Source organism: Lepidochelys kempii, chromosome 4, assembly GCF_965140265.1.
Source record: "Lepidochelys kempii isolate rLepKem1 chromosome 4, rLepKem1.hap2, whole genome shotgun sequence".
Lineage (NCBI taxonomy): Eukaryota > Metazoa > Chordata > Testudines > Cheloniidae > Lepidochelys > Lepidochelys kempii.
The window spans coordinates 86605177-86629140 of record NC_133259.1 but is presented as its reverse complement, the minus strand read 5'-3'; the positions used below and the strand labels follow the sequence as shown (position 1 = coordinate 86629140).

The window sequence follows — 23964 nt, the reverse complement described above, 5'->3', positions numbered from 1 at the left end:
TAATCACCTAAGTACAACAAAATATCCAAGAGATGATGCAAAATATTGTACCACATCCTTCTGCACCTGATAGCAGATTTGCACACCGTTGTCAGTTTTATGACCCTTTTCCAACCATTCTGCAAGTTCCATCCAGTAAAGATGGTCTCCACATATTCCTTCAAACATTCATATTGGCATATTTGCTTGCTATAGTAGAAAGTTTATAGACCCAGTTTTATGGTTCACAGGGAAGAGGAGGAATTTGACTGGAAAAGCAAAAAAGCGAAACAGAACAAGGAGGCAAGAGTTAAACTGTATATCCCAGAGCAGGTAGACAGATTCATGATAGCTCAGCTTGAACTAGCATGTTAAAAATAGTATTGTGGACACCGTGGCAATTGCAGCAGCTCAGACTAGCAGCTTCAGTCCAAGCCCACTGGCCCAACCCCCAACGAGAAGTAAAGTAAAAGACAAAACAAAAACACAAGGCCTTTGATAGCCTGGGCCCCGCTCCCCTGTAACTATTTGACACCCCTTTGCATGGCCTGGCTCAATGACTGCTAGAACTCTCCATCAAGGGAGATATTAATGGTTTAGTTAGACCAGAATGAGGCAGAGAATCTGTCCCTCTATATTTCAGACCTTGCATATCTGTATTCAGACACCAGCAACCATTTAAGAGTCTCACTATCATGACTTCAATCAGTAGGCAAGGAGTAATCTACTACTGTGATGTGCCCTAGGCTGTAGAACTCCCCCCTGAATTTCATCTCACAACTTCTCTCACCAATTAAACAAAAAATTACAATCTTTTTACTCTAAAATATAAGTTCAAAAGATTGACAATTAGTTTGACAACTGCTGGCCTTATCGGAATGGGGTTTTGTCACAGACGCCATAGGCAGCTGAGTTGGAACCATTAGTATCATCCCTCACCTCTTTTCTTTTCCCATTTTCAGCTTTATTGTTAAGCTTTTTTAGAGTGCAGTATTTTATTTCATTTCTTTAATGTCTGTTAAATTGGTTGGAAATAAATAGCTTCCAAACATTTTGACAAGAGTTAGGGGAGATAATGTATACAATTATAACAATTCTCTACACCTAAAGAGAAAAACATACAAATAATGCAGCTTGAAGTATCCCAAAGTTCAGGATATCTAAGAAGAAGAGGATGATTTTGTGTGAAAGGTTCACAGTACATTTTCTTTCACTAAATCAGTACTGCAGTCATAATGCCTCTCATATACTGGAAGTTATTGCACAAAGTCCCAGGAGTACTAAGTCAGTTAAAGAAGTTTATGGAAAAAAATGTCAAGAGCAGAGCTGATACACAAGGGAGTTTCGTCTGTGGTAATGAACTTCTTACAGTCTTTCAGAATCTTCTAGCTAGATAAATAAAGTAACTTTCTAAGGCTAAAACTCAAGAAAAAGATCAGATTAGTTGCAGTTAGGGTTTAAGAATGAGGTATCAGTTCAAACAAATGAAAAATGTGTATTTCAAAATCTAGATGTTTTGAATAGAATATTGTATCCATGCTTCCCCGAAACTTTCCTTTCTTCGGGTATCAAGATCCACAAGATGACAGATAAGGCAATATCCATGAAAAAATTCATTGAATTACGTTTGGTGGCCATTGTAATAAATGCAAAATGTACCTATTAATGTGGACCAGAACTGTATGCAACTTCTCTAGGGGAAAGATGGAATGTGAACCCTGGGAAGTGTTATGAATTTCAAATGACTATACTGAACAATTGGCCAGACAAGAATGAAATTTTGGACAAATAACGGGGAATCTCTAGGTAAAGGTGAAAGCAAAAAGTCAACCTTTTGAAGCTATGCCCTGAGGAGAGGACCACTGTCTATTGATTACCTGTTCTCAGCATCACAAGATCAAAGGCCAAAGTGGTATAAAAAAAAGACTAACCTATTCATGGGCATACTTGGTCTGAGCTATGGCTGTTATGAATTTGTAACTACAGGAGAAGCCCCTTTGAGAAATCTGAAGCACTGACTCCTGTCAGAGCTCTTGTTGGAGTTGAGGGTAATATCTGGTAAGCTTATTAGCAGGTGTGTAGGTCCTTTTATTGTTTTTAATATGTTTTCTCTGTAATACTTTTACCTTAATAATAACTGTGCTTGCTTGGAAGGAGCTGAGTGGTAACTCATAACTCTGGGCAATTATCTGGTCATTGCCTTCAACTTCAAAGTACAGATGCTAGTCAGGCAGTCTGGCTTGCTAGGAATTTCACAGTATAGCGAGAAATCTGTGCAGCCTGGAAAAACCCCTGTCAGATGGTAGAGAGACAAGTCTCCACCCAAGAGACATGACAGCTGAGGAACTGGGAGCCTACAGTGGAGGAAGACCAGTGCAGTTGCCCTGAACTGTGACTCACACAGTTCCTACAATGAGTTTTTAAGACTGATTCTATCAGGGAGTGGGTACATCAGAGGGGACAGCACCAGACCTATCAGTCACTGGCTCCTAGGCAAGTTGCACCTATCAGTTATGTAATTTCTACAGCCAAAGTAAATATGAATATTTTGTTTACATTTCTGGGAAGCAAAACTTTGCATAACTAACTAGTGCTACTCCTTTACCATGGTGAAGAATAGGACATCGCTTGAGGAAGACTAATTCCACACTATTTGCTAAGGGTAAATATTTGAGAAAGCCAAATTCCTAGCATCAATATTTCAAATCTCCAAATGGGCTTTTAAAAAAAAATGGTTAGCATTTGCTTTTCATATTAATTTTTCGCTAGGTGGAAATCCATTTGTTATATGGGTGTAACTCCTAAAATGACAAAAAGCTAAAAATGACCAGGAACTTTAAAAATGAACAGTTACAGAGCATGAATCCCAGTGATGACTGAATCTGGTAATATTCTAAATAAGAAGAACTCTCAGATATCCTTGTAGCGGTTTCCATCACGTCACGCTGACTCAGCAGACATTCTAGGCTTCAGAGTGACACACAGAGGGGCAATCCTAGAATCCTGTTATACAAATATTTCTAAATTAAGTAATTACAAGATATAGAGTAGAGGAGTTAGAATTTGTACAAAACGAAAGTAAATAATCTGCAGTGGGTTTTGGTCAGTGGATTAGTAGACATGATTCCAACACTGGAAGTTCCCTGGCCTCTCCCGAGCTCTTGCCTTAGATATGGAGAGCAACAATGAAACACTGCTTTACAGTGCCCCCAGGTGTGTGCAGCAGTCCCCACGTAACCTCTCTACAGCCTCCCTCTTCTGTGCCGGGAAAACATAGCAGTTGTGCAAAAATATTTTCTGATCTATCAATTGTTTCAGCTCAAGTACTAACAACCAACTTAATTTCACTGCCTACCTGCTTTTAATGGGAAAATAGCAAACTTGATAAAAGAGAAGATATTTGTAGATCAGAACTTTTATGGGTTCCATTTTTAGTAGTATGGAAAATAAATCAGCAACAAAAAAGAGCACGTAAAGTCCTCAGATTCAGTTGTATCTTTTACTCCTTGATGTACATTACTTACATTAATAATAATATTTCACCATGGGTTTATACTATCTTCAAGGAGAAAAAAATGGGGGGGGTTAAAAACCTCATTCTGCTGCTTTATTCTCCTTCTCACATTTTAATGTTTTGTATTCTTAATATAACAGATACACATCTTTTTTTTTTTTCCAAGCAAGCTGTGACACTTATGGATTAAATCACAAGGAAGATGCAAGTGAGTAACCTTACAATTTACAAGTGCAGAATTTCAGGTATGTTCCTTTCAAAAGGTGGCTAAGGTGAAAAACACAACAACTATTCTTAAAGTATTTTCTTCATTTGCACGTGCAAAGCCTATTTCAAGTGGAAACAGAGAAATTTACATATATAGTTTAAATAATAATTCCCCTCTGGGATCTGGAATGAGTATCCAATCAGCTGCTTACATTTGTGCTGTAACTTAGCACCTAAGACAATATTCTGTTCACACTGATGCTATCTGAATTTGATGTTAGTTTATTATAGGAGCTGGATATTATTAAATCTGGAAAATACAAGATAAGATTTCTGGTCTCATTTAAATAGAAAGTTAATCAAAAGGAAGGAAAGACAATAAGTGATAACAGAACCTCTATTATCTCAGTCTAAATGTCAAGTATTGTTTATAAATCACAGTTACTTCTACTTTTCAAGTATCAGAAACGATTGCCAATAATGGGAGATATTAATAAATTTAAGTTTGGGGAACATTTTCAAGACTGTTTCCTACAACATAACACAAATAAAGTCTATTTTATAAAGAACATTAGGAATTTGACGCTGTGAGAATGTGTTTATTGTTTTCCTTTTTATTAACTTTACTAAGTTTACTACAACTGTGATTTGATTTTCCCTGTATATTACCATTTGCTGGCAAAAAGGTCAGAAATCTATGCATACCAGAAAGAAAATTAGTGTATGAGATTCACATGTTCACCATTGTCATGGAAGTCACAGTCTCTGTTTCCCCATCCCACTCCCCAAAAAGGCCAACACTCTCCTAATACAATGTAGTTGAACAGATTTAAATTGTGTTCCACTCTCTTCCTGCCATCAAAAAAATACATCCTAATTTATTACTTTCAAATGGTGGCATTTACTATATCTGTGGCCCAGACAATCAAGCATGATGGTTCTGCATATCTAGGGGAAAGGTCAGCTTGGTAGGAAGGTCCCAAAATAATGCAAATATTTCTCAACAGCTAGTAGAAGAACTAAAAAACCACCATGCATTTCCAGCTTTAGCACAGCTCCAGAAGTATCTTACACACACTCACTCACACTCACTCCACATTTTTACATCCCACAATATTTACTACAGCCTTAGGACTGTAATCAGTCTCCATTATGTTTCAGTGTTAGGGAGTGTTAAGTAAGTACTGGTCCAGAATGTAGGCTCTATGGCTGAACGGGTGCCCCAAACCTTTGCCAAACAATGCAGCTACAGCTATCCTCTTCCCTTTTTTCTATTTTTTCCAGAGGACTTACGCCCAGGCCTACCTTTCTCCAACCAAGCATCAGCCATTTTATATTTTGACTATTTCATCTCACAGTAGTCCTCTGGGAGACTATCTAGTCTTCCTGGCACACCAATCTTCCATAGGACTTTGCTTATGTAAGCAGCAGCATTGGCCCCATTGAAATTAATGGTAGAACTCCCTTTGACTTCAATGCAGTCAAGATGCCTCCCATTGATTTCAACTGGATTATTTCACATAAGAATGGCCATACTAGGTCAGCTCAATGGTCCACCTAGCCCATTCTCCTATCTTCTGACAGTAGTCAGTGCTAGATGCTTCAGAGGAAATGAACAGAACAGGCAATTATTTAGTGATCCATCACATTGTCCAAACCCAGCTTCTAATAGTCAGAGATTTAGGGATACCCAGAATATGGGATTGTGTCTCTGACCCTCTTAGGTCCATCAAGGGATATGAGTCATGCCCCATCGACTTATCTAAATGTTTTTTGGATCCAGTTATACTTTTGGCCTTCACAACATCCCCTAGCAACAAGTTCCATGGGATGACTGTGCATTGTGTAGAGAAGTACTTCCTTATGGTTGTTTTAAACTTGCTGACTATTAAATTTCATTGGGTGACCCCTGCTTCTCATATTATGCAAAGGAGTAAATAACACTTCCATATTCATGTTCTCCGCACCATTCGTAATTATATAGACCTCTCTTATGCTGTCTCTTTTCTAAGATGACCAGTCAGAGTCCTTTTAATCTCTATTCATATGGAAGCTGTTCCATATCCTAATAAGTTTTACTGCCCTTCTCTGTACTTTTCCCAATTCCATCTGTGTGAGCAAACTCACACTTGCTTAAGCACTTGGCAATAGCAAGGTCTCGGTGGGTAAATACAGTAACATAATTCCCATAAGCCTGATTATTATACATAGCAGTTGGGACGGACAGAATCACAAATATCACACATGGGAAGGAACAGTCATGGCATACTTAATCTGGCATTCTGTGACCGCTTGGAAGGAGCTGCGTTTCCCCTAGTGTAGTTACAAGGATTGCAGAGTTTGGGGAATTTGCAAAACTTCCATAAACACTGCACTTGTAAAGTTTCTATTGGCTGGGTTAGGACATGGATACTTTTAGGAATACTTGAATTTATTTTTTTAGCTTTATTTCAATATGTTCATTAAGTATTCTGCAGCCTTTAAAACAAATCTTCTATTTCATGGATACTTAGAATATTAGTGATTTACTTTGTTACTTCTGGAAATGATAAAAAAAGCTAAAGCTAAGTCAGTGCATCAAATATCATCGAGTTGCAAAGATGCACATGAGACTTTTAGGAAGATTATTTTGAGAGGGACTTTGTGCCTTTCCATAGCATGACACTTTGAAAAAAAATTATTTGAGGGGACAAATTCTACCCAGAGTTGCATGTTCATGTATTAGAGGGCAGAATGTGACCTTAAATGTCTATTCCTTGTAGAAATGGCTAATAAAATATATAGAGGTCATTTTTGTGAGCTTAATCTTTTGGTTGTATCGTGATCTAAATCCAAGTGATGATATTTGCATTTCTAAATATATTCAGCTACCTTGTTACTGAAGGTTTGCTTATAGATGTTACATAAATTACCTTTTCCTATTTTTAGCAAACCTTTCATAAGGAATATTTTTCAAAAGGCAAGCCTTAAAGGAACAAACTGATTGTGAATAGAAAAAAGTCAAAGATGATTATCTATCTAATAAAGTGATCAAAACACAATCACTATTTTGACATATACACAGATTCATAAAAAGAAAAGGAGTACTTGTGGCACCTTAGAGACTAACCAATTTATTTGAGCATAAGCTTTCGTGAGCTACAGCTCACTTCATCGGATGCATACTGTGGAAAGCGTAGAAGATCTTTTTATACACACAAAGCATGAAAAAATACCTCCCCCCCACCCCACTCTCCTGCTGGTAATAGCTTATCTAAAGTGATCACTCTCCTTACAATAAGAAAAGGAGTACTTGTGGCACCTTAGAGACTAACCAATTTATTTGAGCATGAGCTTTCGTGAGCTACAGCTCACTTCATCGGATGCATCCGATGAAGTGAGCTATAGCTCACGAAAGCTCATGCTCAAATAAATTGGTTAGTCTCTAAGGTGCCACAAGTACTCCTTTTCTTTTTGAGAATACAGACTAACACGGCTGTTACTCTGAAACCTCTCCTTACAATGTGTATGATAATCAAGTTGGGCCACATTGTAAGGAGAGTGATCACTTTAGATAAGCTATTACCAGCAGGAGAGTGGGGTAGGGGGAGGTATTTTTTCATACTTTGTGTGTATAAAAAGATCTTCTACGCTTTCCACAGTATGCATCCGATGAAGTGAGCTGTAGCTCACGAAAGTTTATGCTCAAATAAATTGGTTAGTCTCTAAGGTGCCACAAGTACTCCTTTTCTTTTTGCGAATGCAGACTAACACAGCTGTTACTCTGAAACAGATTCATAAAGTGTTACATGATATTTCAGTTGGCAGGCAAACACTCACGACTCTAAATCTTCACCAGTTTTTTTATCTTACAGATAAAGGAGACAGAGCAGTTAATTGTCCATTTCAATTGATTATTTTAAGAACTAAACGTTGTCAGATGTTGGTGGGACTTTCCATTCCCCCCTGGGCCGGCCAAAGACATTCCCTCCGAGACCTCTCTTCATACATGGATACCCAGAAGTTGCCTATTGTCCCTCTGATGTAGTTAGTTACCACTCCTTTAGCTGATAAGTGGGTTCAATCAAAACATCTCTATCCATCGTACTGACATCCTGACCTTATCTTTGAGGGTTGGGGGTGGAGGGGAGAATCAGTGTGACCCCCTATCATCTTTGGAGAGTGTGTTTGTAACATACTTGGTATCGGGGTGTTCTGGTATCACCCTCTGGAATGTGCTTGCCTGAGTGCCACACACATCTTAGGAATGGGTCTATTTTTGCTGTATCAGCCCTGTTTTTGCCAGTTGCTGTGAGCTTGCAGGCAGGCAGGCTCTGACTTCTGCTCACTGCCTGACTTTTGCTAGCTTTGCTTTATATTACAGGGCCTGACTACTACTCCAGTTCAGGTCTCAGGCCTCGTAACAGGACTCTTGCACCAGGCCCCATTTCTCAGGCTCCCTCTACTACACTAAGAATATAATCATGAAGGAAAAATATCAAGGTACTGTACCACATATAAATTTAGATTTTAAGCTTCGTGTAGCCTGTAGTTCTCATGGTACATTTTCAAGCATACATGATTTTTTCTACTGCCTGTGGAGGTCAAAGACTTTTCTGAGGGAGATTTAATAGCGGAAAGACATATTTAATAGCTCTTCATTCCTTTCAACATTTGCAATATGCATATTGAAATTCTCTGTACTTCATTGACTAAAACACATTTTAACATTCCTCTCTGATAGCATTTGTATAGCAGCGAGAACTTAATAGAATTCAAGTACTGCAATTTTTTTTATTTTTAATATATCTAGGAGAGCTACAACCCAGCATGACTCAGTTGAAATGAGCTGCGTTGCACTTTTGAGTATATAATGTCTTGATTTAACTATTTTTTCTATAATGGCCTGCTGTTAAGTGATAAAACAATTACATTTTTAGCAATATTACAAATGGGTTGCTTTGAAAAATCTCCATCCTAGTGTACATTATCCAGTTTTAATAAAATTCCCTGTTCCCCATGAAAAAAATTACACTAGCTGAAGCTAGAAGGTACTCAGGTGGAGCTACTTGAGTATATATGAAACTATTCATTCTTTTCATTGCATTTTGCAGAACTTGTATTGCTGGGTTCACATCAAATTAGAAGAATCAAATGTTCCATTCACAGTGCTGAGCTCCATCTCCTGAAGTTTAATGTGCATATTTTGTTTTCCCACATAGATGAGGGATGATGGCACTTTTTAAGTAATAGCACAGGAACAGAAAGTTTCAGAAAACAGTGAATATCTACTTCTTAGATTAAAGCTCATCTTTGGCACTCATGAGCCTTTCTGTGATCTACAGTGATTTCTCCTAAGGTATTCTCAAAGCAAGCCTGCATTGAATGCCAGTTTAGAGGGTGCAGAAATCCTACTCTACGTTTTCAGGGTGAAGAAATTAATTTGAATTAGCTGTAAATAAACCCAAAAGATATCAAGCTCCTACCTTTCGGGAATGTATTTCTTTCACATACAATGGAAGTAGAAATTCAGATATGCCTTCAAGTCGAATTCCTTTTTTGGTGACTCTCAGATTCCCCATTCCATCCTACAAACAACAACAACATATATGTATATATATTTATTTCACTTTTGGAAGTAACCACTGTGAAGAAATAAACATTCAGCTCAAAGTCTAGAAGCATTAAATGCAAAGAATACGGAAGAGGGAAGTAAGGTGAAAGGGACTCTCTGAATATATAAAAGTGCATGAGAGATCAAGTTTTTCATAGAATATCAAGGTTGGAAAGGACCTCAGGAGGTCATCTAGTCCAACCCCCTGCTCAAAGCAGGACAGATCCCCAATTAAATCATCCCAGCCAGGGCTTTGTCAAGCCTGACCTTAAAAATATCTAAGGAAGGAGATTCCACCACCTCCCTAGGTAACGCATTCCAGTGTTTCACCGCCCTCCTAGTGAAAAAGTTTTTCCTAATATCCAACCTAAACCTCCCCCACTGCAACTTGAGACCATTACTCCTTGTTCTGTCATCTGCTACCCCTGAAAACAGTCTAGAGCCATCCTCTTTGGAACCCCCTTTCAGGTAGCTGAAAGCAGCTATCAAATCCCCCCTCATTCTTCTCTTCCGCAGACTAAACAATCCCAGTGCCCTCAGCCTCTCCTCATAAGTCATGTGTTCCAGACCCCTAATCATTTTTGTTGCCCTCTGCTGGACTTTTTCCAATTTTTCCACATCCTTCTTGTAGTGTGGGGCCCAACCCTGGACACAGTACTCCAGATGAGGCCTCACCAATGTCGAATAGAGGGAAATGATCACATCCCTCGATCTGCTGGCAATGCCCCTACATATACATCCCAAAATGCCACTGGCCTTCTTGGCAACAAGGGCACACTGTTGACTCATATCCAGCTTCTCGTCCACTGTAACCCCTAGGTCCTTTTCTGCAGAACTGCTGCCGAGCCATTCGGTCCCCAGTCTGTAGCGCAGCATGGGATTCTTCCGTCCTAAGTGCAGGACTCTGCACTTGTCCGTGTTGAACCTCATCAGATTTCTTTTGGCCCAATCCTCCAATTTGTCTAGGGCCCTTTGTATCCTATCCCTACCCTCCAGCGTATCTACCTCTCCTCCCAGTTTAGTGTCATCTACGAACTTGCTGAGGGTGCAATCCGCACCATCCTCCAGATCATTAAGGAAGATATTGAACAAAACCGGCCCCAGGACTGACCCCTGGGGCACTCCACTTGATACACATGTGGATAACAACTTATTTGACTTTTCAAAAGCTGCAAAAATATTTAAAAAAACATAACAGTCATCCAGTAGGTTCACTAGCTTGAAGATAAACATTACTTTTACAATCACTAGTCAAAGTCTTTGCTGGGTCTGTGGTGAGCAGAATGAAGGTTTTTGAAGCCTTCTGGAAATTCCAGACACACAGCAGTTTCGAGTAAAAACGAAGAATCTACATTTAACATTCTATCTGATATGAAAAGAGGCATTTTACACCTGAGTTGGTGGCAAATCCTGCTTTCTTCTTTGTAATCCTGTAGCAAAACTAACACTATTCCACTGAGCAAAGGCTAGGTCAGGATCTGAGGAGCCCATGCAACGGACGATCCCTGCAGGCTACCACTCACTGGAGAATTGAGGACAGCTTCACCAGCTCTAATTTTATAAGAATGCATTATCCATCTCCACTAGCATCTTTCCAGTGGGGGAACAAGAGGCAGGGAGGCTACTCCAGGCCCAGAGGATGGAGAAGCAGCTACAGAGCAGCATTGCCACTGTACAGTGGTTTGTGCAAAAGCAGCATTCACTAAAACGTAGCTCAGGAACTGGGGTTGTGAAATATTAGCTGGGATAAACATTGGTCTGAAAGTTCTGAGCATGAGTGCTTTATTTTCCCCTTTATTTTCTTTTACACTAAAGATTGGAGTACAATAAAAGAATGGCGGAAGAATAAAGAAGTTGTTTAAACACAATTTTGTTTATGATAATACAATTGAAAGAGCCTGCTCCTGCTTAGTTATGGCAAAATTCCCAGTGGTTTCATTGGGAACAGAACTGGGCTGAAAGTAATAATTAGTCTCTAATATGGAGACAGGAAGCTTCAAAAGATGGCTGCTGAATCAGCGTACTCTGCATGTTTTCCATCAGGCTTTTTAGCACACATTTTGAAATATAAACACACAGTACCTATTTGAATAAAATAAAAAACATATTGTCATAAATATGTAATTATACAAGAAAGCCAAGATCCTGTGTCCACTTCTGAGGACCTACTAGGACCATAGAAACAAACAAAAAAAAATATGCATGGCACAAGTGTCCCCAACTGATCACAACATGACACAGAAAGGTGCCCCAGGCTTGGCAGGTGCCAATACTCTGCAGGGCTCCCCACAGCAGGACACAGAATGAGTATATAAAATGTTGGGGCATAATCAGTGAGGCAACACACAACAGCAATCCAAATAAGCTAAAAATCCCATGTGAGCACATCAACCACTTCCCATATACCAGATAGCAGTGGCTGAAGGCATGCTACACAGCAGCTTCTGTAGACTGAGCCTGCGGGTTTTGCTCCTCAAGCCCAAGACTTAATACCCAGATTCCACTTGAATATGAACCCTTACTGTACATTTTGCATGAATGCTCCCAGAGCCACTCATGAATCACACAGATAAAGGAACAAGCAAAATACCCCTAGTTCTCAGCCTTGTACCCTAGGAATATGCCATCTTGCGCTGCTCAAGACCCTTTCTTTAGCAATGCAAGTTTATTAATTGGTTCACCATTTCATTAATGGAAAGTGGATATACACCACCCTTTGTAACCTGAGCAGATTTACCAAGCACTTCAGTCAAACTCACTGGTAAGGATAAACACTAGAATAAATTTATTGATTAAAAAGATAGATTTTAAGTGATTACAAGTGATAGGCAAAAAGAGTGGTTATGAAAATAAAATAAGCACACAGTCTAAATTCTCAGCCCTATTAGACTGGGCAACATCTAGATTAAGCTGTTTTTCTCACCCCACTGGATATTGCAGGTTGATTACAGTCTTTCATAGGCAAGCTTTTTTCTCTTGCCCAGGGACCAGTCTCTTCAGCTCCAGTGTTCTCGTTGCCTTCAGCATTGGTGGGGAAGAAGAAAAAGGATGGGTCCACTGTGTTCTGTTTTATACACTTAAGTCCATGTGCTTAGAGAACATAAGTCCAGGCATGTCTGGTGGACATTGCTAAGTAACCAGGCAAGGTTGAGCACTTGCCCTGGGTATAGCCTTGTGCAAGTGAGTCATTGAATTGTAGGCTCCCTTGCTGGACAATGGCTGTTGATGGTTGTTCAACACCTGCCTGGGCACTGGTTATCCCCCTGGTTATTGTCTTTGGGGAGCTAGTATCTGGGTGCTTCCCAAACCCAAAGCATATTTTAGTGACAGTCACACAACACAATTCTCATAACTTCATATGCATTAATGATATACATATTTAGATGAAACAGTGGGTTTCAACAGATCATAACCTTTCCTATGATACTTTACAAGGCATGCTTTGTATTCCATATTACAACTGTATACAAATGATGAACATGACGGTTACGGAATTCTCCCCTGGGGTGTAGAGTGTCATACTCTCTTTATGGTTGGTGTAGAAACCATTTCTAAGGCAACCCTGAGCCCTGCTGTTCCACAGCTACATATTGACCTATTGGAGCCATTCACAATCCCTTGTGCAAGATCAAGCAGCATTCAGGTTGCTTTAAATTATCCTGAAGGATTGGTGTGTTGAGGAGCTGGCCCAGGAACAGGGGAGTGTAAAGGTGACCTTTCTTGCCTGCTGATCTGAGCTGTGGTATCCTCAGCTGTGGCTGTGGGCTTTTGGGGCCTTTGTATTTTCCAGAAACAAACCACATATCTTCGTTTCTACAAGGATTCCAAAGAACACTAATTCTCCTCTTTCTCCCCCAGCTTGCTATTCAAAAGTTTTTAGGGGAATGTAAACCATGTAATCTTATCTGGGATTTAGAAGTGACTGCTACAGGTAGAAGATCATCAAATAAGAGTCATATAGAGGCAGTCAGCCAGAGAACTGCCTCTTTATTTAGGTAATTTCATTAATTATTTAATAGTTTTAACACTTGAAATTAAAAAGTAAATGACCCACTGGACTTCTGGTATGATTCCACCAAAAAGAGAAACATTGACCACAAAGCCACTAATGAGGAAATTAAAAATACCGCACAGTTGGTTCTAGTTTAACAAAAGGTCAATTATATTATACCCGTTGTGAAAACTTATCTATCCAACATGATTCTATTTATTTGCTTCCTGGTCATCAATGGAAAGAGGGAGACTTTAATTACTTTCCCTATATCCACTGTGATTTGGCCCCCAACTGACACTCCTCAAAGCTTCCCTTTCCATATGAGCAAAATATGGGCTGTGATTTGGGGAGTGCTCAATCTGAGCTCAGCCAATCTCCCACACCACAGTTCCTACCCCAATACCATGGCCCTTATAACAAACAGTTACTACAATCAGAGCTGAGCAAATAACTGATTTTTCAGTTTGGTGGCCAAACTGGGAAAAATATCTTCAGATCACAGTAAACATTTTAATAAATAAGAAAAAGTGCAAATCCTACATACAAGAGATGGGGAACTCAACGGTAGGTGTTGTACCTGAAACTAACTTAACTCTAGTTGACTAAATTTAAGATTTATGTTGTTCCTTTAACAAACATAAAAGCCAAATGCCTAAATTGAATTCATAACACAAACATTCAGGGATAAGAATTCAGTTAACATCCACAGACAAAATTTACTAAGAGCAGGTCTACACTACAGGGCTAAGTTGATCTAAGTTACGCAACGTAGTAACGTAGCTGGAGTCGCCGTACCTTAGGTCGACTTAGTGCGGTGTCTACACCGCACTGGGTCGACAGGAGAAACTCTCCCATCGACTTACCTTATGCTTCTCATTTAGGTGGAGTATTGGAGTCAATGGGAGAGCAATTGGCACAGCACGCCGATCCCTCGGTAAGTGGAGACAAGCCCTAGGAGAATGATCGCATATAGTCTATATCAGATATTCTCTATTATCTCTCGTTCATGGCCAGCTTTCCTAATCTTTATACTGGCTTGCACTAGGCGATGCAGAACAAAATATTAATTTTTCCCCAGTATTTCATTGCTCAAGACCCTTGTCTTATACCAACTTCCACCCTATGTCCATACTTCTACTGAATGTCAGGATAAATTTTAGCATTGCATATTGCCTTCTATGACCCATTTATATATTGAAGAATGTCACACATCTACAAACTCAGGCTATGAACTGTGCTCCCCACCCAAATAAACCTAGTAAAATGTTAATGGCGAAATTAACAGTAAAGCAAGGTCCTGCATTAAAAGTTGTACAAAATGGTATTATGGGGTTCAACATCCATTGCACATCTGAAGTTGCATGCTCTAAAGTTCAAGATTATAAGGCTTCAGTATTAAAGACTATAGAAATATGAAGTGCTGTATGTGTCATTTCATACCTTGGTAGTGCTTCATGTTACTTTTTACATCTGCTTTCTTTTTTGCTTTTAAAGACATGAGTTTTGTTTTACTATACCACAGTAATGCTAAAACATTTTAGCAGTTTGCCCTTGACTCCGGTGTGTTCTTAGCCCAAGAGAGCTAACGCGCTTAAGGTCTCTCTGAACATTAATAGTTCAAGCATTTGTTTTAAACTACAATTGCTATAGGGCAAAAAGAAAAAAAAATTCTAATATGCATAGAGAACAAAAGGGCCCACAAAGACGTGAAGAAAAAAAAATGAGATTCAGTACAGAATGAATAAAGGAACACCAAGAAAAGAATGGATCTCTCAAATTTATTTGCACCCTTGTGGAATAAGGGCTGTAAGTTATTTTGTTTGAGCTATTCCTCTTCTCTCCCTCGCCAAATAATTGGCCCATATTATTTGAAACTTTCCAGGCTATAATATTAGCTGCTTGTAGGATTCAGCTTTATCCTAATGTAACACATTATCTTTATGTAGTAAACGGGAGTTTTACCAACCACACACCAGGCATAGTACTGCTAGTAAATTTCTTGATTGAACCCAAAGGTTCGTAACGTTAGCATCACTATGTAATAATAATACTTGAACAAAGTATTATTGTTTGGTACTTAGTGCATACCAACAGCATGCTTTGGCACCACTACAAGACATGCATCATCTGCTTGATACCTCCAAATGCCTTGTCTGGAGTCTAATGTATGTAATGAATCATCTTAGACTGAATTGAATGTGATTCCTATTTTCTTGTCAAGCTGTGGTACTTGACAAATTCAATTCCATTACTTGTTGACAGTTAAGACCTGTCTCTCTCATTTTAAAATTCACTAACTGTGTTGTTAAATAGATCTACTGCAAGATTCTGTAATGAAATGCTTTCTCTATGTGCTACAGGAGAACAAACCTGAGGAGGGCTCCTGAATGTGAGAGACAGAAAATACACAAGTGCTAGACCTAGACTATGGAAATCAGTACCCAAAGAGAGAAGAATTAACACAGGCCTCATATTCCTGGGTTTCAGAGTAACAGCCGTGTTAGTCTGTATTCGCAAAAAGAAAAGGAGTACTTGTGGCACCTTAGAGACTAACCAATTTATTTGAGCATAAGCTTTTGTGAGCTACAGCTCACTTCATTGGATGCATACTGTGGAAACTGCAGAAGACATTATATACACAGAGACCATGAAACAATACTTCCTCCCACCCCACTCTTTTACATTTTATACATTGTCCCCACTATTTTACATTTGGGGACAATGTATACCTTCAGTTCAGCGGCAATGCTATGGGTACCCGCATGGTCCCACAATATGCCAACATTTTTATGGCTGATTTAGAACAACACTTCCTCAGCTCTCGTCCCCTAATGCCCCTACTCTACTTGTGCTATATTGATGACATCTTCATCATCTGGACCCATGGAAAAGCAGCCCTTGAGGAATTCCACCATGATTTCAACAATTTCCATCCCACCATCAACCTCAGCCTGGTCCAGTCCACACAAGAGATCCACTTCCTGGACACTACAGTGCTAATAAACGATGGTCACATAACCACCACCCTATACCGGAAACCTACTGACCACTATTCCTACCTACATGCCTCCAGCTTTCACCCTGACCACACCACACGATCCATCGTCTACAGCCAAGCTCTGCGATACAACCGCATTTGCTCCAACCCCTCAGACAGAGACAAACACCTACAAGATCTCTAGCATGCATTCTTACAACTACAATACCCACCTGCGGAAGTGAAGAAACAGATTGATAGAGCCAGAAGAGTTCCCAGAAGTCACTTACTACAGGACAGGCCTAACAAAGAAAATAACAGAACGCCACTAGCCGTCACCTTCAGCCCCCAACTAAACCCCCTCCGACGCATTATTAAGGATCTACAACCTATCCTGAAGGATGACCCAACACTCTCACAAATCTTGGGAGACAGGCCAGTCCTTGACTACAGACAGCCCCCCAACCTGAAGCAAATACTCACCAACAACCACATACCACACAACAGAACCACTAACCCAGGAACCTATCCTTGCAACAAAGCCCGTTGCCAACTGTGCCCACATATCTATTCAGGGGACACCATCACAGGGCCTAATAACATCAGCCACACTATCAGAGGCTCGTTCACCTGCACATCCACCAATGTGATATATGCCATCATGTGCCAGCAATGCCCCTCTGCCATGTACATTGGTCAAACTGGACAGTCTCTACGTAAAAGAATAAATGGACACAAATCAGATGTCAAGAATTATAACATTCATAAACCAGTCGGAGAACACTTCAATCTCTCTGGTCACGCAATTACAGACATGAAGGTCGCTATCTTAAAACAAAAAAACTTCAAATCCAGACTCCAGCGAGAAACTGCTGAATTGGAATTCATTTGTAAATTGGATACAATTAATTTAGGCTTAAATAGAGACTGGGAGTGGCTAAGTCATTATGCAAGGTAGCCTATTTCCCCTTGTTTTTTCCTCCCCCCTCCCCCCCGAGACATTCTGGTTAAACTTGGATTTATGCTGGAAATGGCCCACTTTGATTATCATACACATTGTAAGGAGAGTGGTCAGTTTGGATGAGCTATTACTATCAGGAGAGTGAGTTTGTGTGGGGGGGTGTGGGGGAGGGAAAGAAAACCTGGATTTGTGCTGGAAATGGCCCAACTTGATTATCATACACATTGTAAGGAGAATGATCACTTTAGATAAGCTATTACCAGCAGGAGAGTGGGGTGGGAGGAGGTATTGTTTCATGTGTATATAATGTCTTCTGCACTTTCCACAGTATGCATCCGATGAAGTGAGCTGTAGCTCACGAAAGCTTATGCTCAAATAAATTGGTTAGTCTCTAAGGTGCCACAAGTACTCCTTTTCTTTTTGCATATTCCTGGGTGTAAGACAGACCTGGGATTCCTCCAGTAAGATTGTTTTTTCTCTCTCTTTTTCCTCTATAGGCTAGAATAGCTGCTAAATTTTGTCCATGTGTGATCTTTTACAGAAGTGAGAGAGAACCAATTATTTTCCCCTCAGGCTGCTCATAAGCAGTGGGAAGTGGGTGCAGGCAGAAGCCTCTCTCTTTCACTTGGCAGAATCAGAGGGAGAAAGAAGGTGGATCCAGAGCCAGCATGGGTGTTGGGGGAACCCAGGGTCCTGGGAGCCTGGAGAAGCCAGGTGGGGGTGGGGGGACCACAGTATTGAAGGAAATCAGGAGAAGAGCATAAGGGCTTGTTTGAGGAAAGGGCTGCTAATGCCCAGTGCCATATATTGGTGTCTAGGAGTAGCAATTGCAGGAATATCCTTCCCAGTCTCTGTAACCCTGCTGTATGCATAAGAATCCAGCTGGCCTGTAGAAGTACGTGAGGGAAGAGGCAAATACTTGTGTGTTATGCCTAATGCATGCCCTGGACTAGAATTGAGAAAGGAGGAGGATAGTGTTGTAATTTCTCATTTTAAATACTTAAAGAACTCTCAGACAATATGCTGGGGGGAGAGGGGAAATGAAAAATAAGTAATTATTACATATTTACTGTTGTCTGATTTTACCTGTGAAAACTTTGGTCTGGGATCAGAGGTCTGTCTACTGCATGGCATATAAAGATAGTTTATTTCCAGGGTTACTGTTGAAAGTGAACTCTTGGATTATTTTGTTCCCATTCACGCTCTGTGGTATGTTGTTTTCATTTTAGCAAACCTTAAATTCAAAAGCTTCAGCCATTTCAATGGTATAAAGTGGCATAAAATTACTCTTTTCTCTCGAAATTTGAAATAATATATTTCATATATGGTAAGAGTATACAGTGTGATTTCAAATCACTGCTTCAGTTTTGGAAGTCAATACGAGATCTATTATTACACCCTTTATGATTTATGAAGGTCATAATAGTTCAACAGTGCAAGCAGTTGATCAGACAATTGTTGATTTCAAGGAGATTACCACTTCTAGCAGAAAGGATTTACATAAACAGCCCCCTTGATTATAAATTTGAGACTTTTCATTTTAAAATAAAATCCATTTCTGGACAAATGATCAGCTCAAGCTTCTGTTTTTTTTGTTTTTTTTTTGCACTTCAGGCAGCTTGCATCAGAAGCTGGGCTTTGAGACAACCTTTTGGTGTTGGCCGGAGTCTACTTTTATTGGCTGCCTCAACCCTGGTAAATTCTGGCAGCAGCCAGGCCCTCTGGTGAGGTTATCAACCTGACCCTAGGCAGTCCTGCCCCCTCAGTGTGCACCACACAGTTAAGAAAACCAGATGCACTTGGTCTCGGATTGAAATATGTGGCGAGAGCAACATCAGGAAGATAAAATGAAGATTTTGGGTCCCACTGTTTCTGAATAGAGTGAGAGCCGAGGGGAGGGTGGGGAGATGAGGGTAAAGTGAAAGCCAGTACGAAATATCCACTCTAATGAAGATATTTTGTGGAAGCTGTAGAGAAAAGATTAGGACTCAGCCAATTTATACTCCTGTTTCTCAAAGATAAGATTTGGGAGGGTGGATTAGAACACCTCAATCTGGAGCACAGAATGGGCACAAAGCAGACAGCCAGCCATGAGTAAGATACAATAGAGATGAAAGTGTGTAAATCACTGCTAGAAGCAGCCCATTTGGGAAGAGAGGCAGGATATCCAATGGGAAAGAAGCTGGTGGCTCAACATCCATTTAAAAACAATAGGTTGTGTGTGTATGAATACCTTTGCCCTATCCTGGGGACAGTCAGAGCAAGGCTGATATGTCATTTACCCAGTACTGGTAGGAGCTGAAATAAATACTCCTTTAGATTAAGTGATAGGGATGTGTAGTTTTCAATCTCCACCCACTTGGTCTCAGGGAAGCTTCATGTAAGCCATGGTGTTTATTATTACAGTCATAAAAACATAGATGGTTAGTGGGTACTATCTAGCAAAATTATTCATTATGTGGAAATTGATAGGAATCAGTCTGAAAAATGCAAATAAATAACTTTTGAGAGACCACTAGAATAAATCCCCTTTGTGCAATGTAAAATATTTTAAAAGGCACTAAAACACATCGACTCTAACGTTGACTAGTTCTGTAATCAGTAAAATGTATGGTCTGGTGCACCACTGTCTTTACAAGAGTCCTCCTGAGATTTCATTATTTACCTTGTCAGAGTAAGGACATGAAGCATTTTGTTAATCTAATTTACTAGCATAATATGAAGCTATTATTTTTATGTTAACTGATGTAAAAAAATCTTCTGATGTACTTCTGTAGAAAGTAAGTGACCTGTGAGATTAAAAATTTGGTCTGTCAGAGCTGGCTCTTGAAGAAAATAAGGTTTCAAATAAAATGAGGTTTGTGTAAATTAAACTCTGAAGTGGTCAAGGATTAAAGGTGTTTGACATTGGATTTTGAAATATATCCAAGGCTACATTTATACACAGACAGTTTAGCCATTAGTCCAAACAAGTCTTAATGCCACCCAAGGAAAAGGAGGAATACAACTCACTTCCCAAGGACATAATTTTCTAGTACTTGTCTTCAGAATTTTAGATTAGGTGCCATTTCTATCTGCATCACCCCAAAGACCAACACCATATATTGAATCAAGATTTGATTCAATGTCCAAAAGAACTACTAAGTCACTGACTGCAGCAATATTGATTGATTTATACTCCCTGGTATCCCACTTTCATGCTCTCCAATTCCACTAGGTGGGTTTTATCAAAAAACGTAGCAACACAGTAGTGTGAATGAAACAAATCAGCATGTTTGGCAGGCACGGAAATCGATTACCATTTTTTCTTGCTTGGCAGAATTACTTCTCTCCATTCACACTCTTCACTGTATTGGAGCATGAAGCCTCAGTCCCATAATCTTTTGTTCTGTGGGACAGTTAAATTCACTCCAACACATACAAACAAAAGAAGGGTAAGGTAATATCTTTTACTGGTCTGTTGGTGAAAGAGACAAACTTTTGAGCTTCACAGAGCTCTTCTTCAGGTCTGGGAAAGGTAATCAGAGTATCACTGCTAACTACAAAGTGGAACAGATTATATTTAGCTGTGACACACGGATTACCTTTCCCAGACCTGAAGAAGAGCTCTGTGTAGGTTGAAATAATGTCTCTTTCACCAACAGAAGTTGGTCCAATGAAAGCTTTACCTCACCCACTTTGCCTCATATCCCGGGACCAACATGGATACAAAAGCACTGCAAAAAAAAATGTAGGATAATCTTTAGAAATATTATAGTTTCCCCCTTCTGTCTACCATCTAAAAAAAAAAGTATCAGAGGCCCTCTTTTTCCATTCTCTGATGTTGACGCCAGCTCCATCCAGCACTTCAACACCCAGAGCCCAGCGAGGCCTGTTTTTTCTTACTGTTAACACCAGTGTCAGTAATATTCTGACGTTGTTGGCTTAGTGATTTTTCTACACCACATGTCAGCTCTACACCGGAAATTCAAAAAAGAAAGAATATTAAACCACAGAAATAGGGAAACAAAACATTTATTATATGCTGCCACTGAGATTATCTAGCAATAATTTTGCTGCATTTGAATGACTATGTCAAGGTGAATAAAGTTACAATTTTATTGAAAGTTGTTGGGAAGGAAAGGAAGTCTAATTTACTGGAGCTTATGAAATGGATTTGAGATGCTTTGAAGACAGACATTTTTCTCTATTATGACAAATGTTTCTGCTCTTGAAAATGAAAAAGTGAATAATCAGTCCACGGGGTCAATCAAGCTTTTAATATCAACATTCAGGAATTTTTAAAGTCTTGGGCTGTAAGTAAGTGGGCACAGATATGTCTGTAAAAGAACTGTTAAATGGGTTTAGTGTATATGATTTAATATTTAAAATGAATCTTAAAGATTAAAAACAAGGAAGGTGGTCTTTCTAAAGGCAAAAAACTGATTTACCGGTATTTCATTTTTTGTCACTGTATTGGCAATTCCTTCAAGCAACAAAAACTTTTATAACTCCAGGTTAATATTCTTTACTTTTGTTAGATAAGCCATTTTATACACACCATTACACAAAGCAAACGTGAGTGAGCTATGACTCGTGCTTTCCAAGTCAGGAGGTGTCATAAATATAAAGGGAAGGGTAAACCCCTTTGAAATCCCTCCTGGCCAGGGGAAAGCTCCTCTCACCTGTAAAGGGTTAAGAAGCTAAAGGTAACCTCGCTGGCACCTGACCAAAATGACCAATGAGGAGACAAGATACTTTCAAAAGCTGGGAGGAGGGAGAGAAACAAAGGGTCTGTGTCTGTCTGTAGTCGTCTTGGCCGGGGATAGACCAGGAATGGAGTCTTAGAACTTTTAGTAAGTAATCTAGCTAGGTATGTGTTAGATTATGATTTCTTTAAATGGCTGAGAAAAGAATTGTGCTGAATAGAATAACTATTTCTGTCTGTGTATCTTTTTTGTAACTTAAGGTTTTGCCTAGAGGAGTTCTCTATGTTTTTGAATCTAATTACCCTGTAAGATATCTACCATCCTGATTTTACGGGGGGGATTTCTTTATTTCTATTTACTTCTATTTTTTATTAAAAGTCTTCTTGTAAAACACTGAATGCTTTTTTCATTATTTTCAGATCCAAGGGTCTGGGTCTGTAGTCACCTAGGCAAATTGGTGAGGTTTTTTACCAAACCTTGTCCAGGAAGTGGGGTGCAAGGTTTTGGGAAGTATTTTGGGGGGAAGGACGCGTCCAAACAGCTCTTCCCCAGTAACCAGTATTAGTTTGGTGGTGGTAGCGGCCAGTCCAAGGATAACGGGGGTAATATTTTGTACCTTGGGGAAGTTTTGACCTAAGCTGGTAAAGATAAGCTTAGGAGGTTTTTCATGCAGGTCCCCACATCTGTACCCTAGAGTTCAGAGTGGGGGAGGAACCTTGACAGGAGGTTATTTAAAAATGCTTTGCTAAATGTAGGGAGGCTTAAGCATTGCTAATGGAGTTAAAAGGAGACAGTAAAACCGAGCAGTCTGCCTTAATTGATCCTGTATTGTACTTTACGTGCAATGGATAGAAAATGTTTTTTAAAACATTAAGGAAATGATCAAGTGAACCTACCACAGATTCTGTCTAAATATCTGATAAACAGAAGTGCAGAAGACCAATGGTGATAAAACAGATATACCAGTCATTTAGTTCCTTTTAAAACAGACTATACAAAGTTAATTGGTCCAACATTTGGCTTGCATGGAAAAAAGTTAGTAAAACTCAGTTTTTATAAGATGGTTTTAATGTTTATCCTAAAAATAAAATACAAACATCAGTTGTTTGGCACATATGAGTGCTTAATTTGAAGCATGGGAGGTTTAGGTTGGACATTGGAAAAAAATCCCATTAGGGTGGTTAAGCACTAGAATAAATTGCCTAGGGAGGTTGTGAAAACTCCCTCATTGAAGATTTTTAAGAGCAGGTTAGACAAACACCTGTCAGGGATGGTTTAGATAATACTCAGTCCTGCCATGAGTACTGGGGACTGGCCTAGATGACCTCTCCAGATCCCTTCCAGTCCTAGGATTCTATGAAATCACTAACAAGATTTATTTATACAATGCAGAGTTCCCCCCCCCCCTTCATGAAGTGCATTTGCCTTATTCGATTATATTGAGATACTTATACTGCATCTGTCACTATGTTATTGTGTAGTGTAAGATCTCTTTTTACTAAGTGGTCAGATCCTTAATTGGTATACATCAGCATTGCTTCACTAGCAGCAGTTTGATACACATCAACTGAGAATCTCACTTAACATTTCTTTTTTTCAGATTCTATACACTATCCCCACTTCTCCAAGATACAGAAACTAGGAAAAGTGCAACTACATAAGCATGAAACAGTTTTTAAAACATTATTCAATCCTGCTGAAAATTTAATTGCACTCTTTTAGTCTTACTGTTTATTTTAGCTAAGCTGTCGATTTATTTTTTAAAAAAAGAACAAAACATCTAGAGACTAGCAAAAATAAATACTGAAACTGATTTCTGTTGCCTAAACACATTAGCACAGTAAGCAACATTCAAAATTCTTTCACCTTTTTACCATTAGCTATTGATATTTCTAGTTGTATTCCCAGTGGAATTATTCTCATAATAAATTACCTAATAAAAAAGTAATCAAATCAATTTTAGGGGCACAAGTTATATGTGCATGAAAGTAACATAATTAAAGTCTTCTTAGAACAGATGCAGAGCCATCTTCAGTATTTCTGGGAGAATC

At 39.3% G+C, this 23964-nt stretch overlaps 1 protein-coding gene across 6 annotated transcripts in view; it reads right to left on the bottom strand.

Moving 5' to 3' along the window:
- The window catches only part of SGCZ (sarcoglycan zeta), an 838252-nt gene that overhangs the window by 212742 nt on the left and 601546 nt on the right, over positions 1–23964 (bottom strand). For all 6 annotated transcript variants that reach the window (XR_012158659.1, XM_073341950.1, XM_073341949.1 and 3 more), the window contains one exon: positions 9166–9267. Coding sequence is in view for 5 of the 6 variants with exons in the window: in XM_073341950.1 (XP_073198051.1) it covers positions 9166–9267 (102 nt within the window). In the remaining variant the exon portion in view is untranslated. The remainder of the gene's footprint in view (positions 1–9165; positions 9268–23964) is intronic.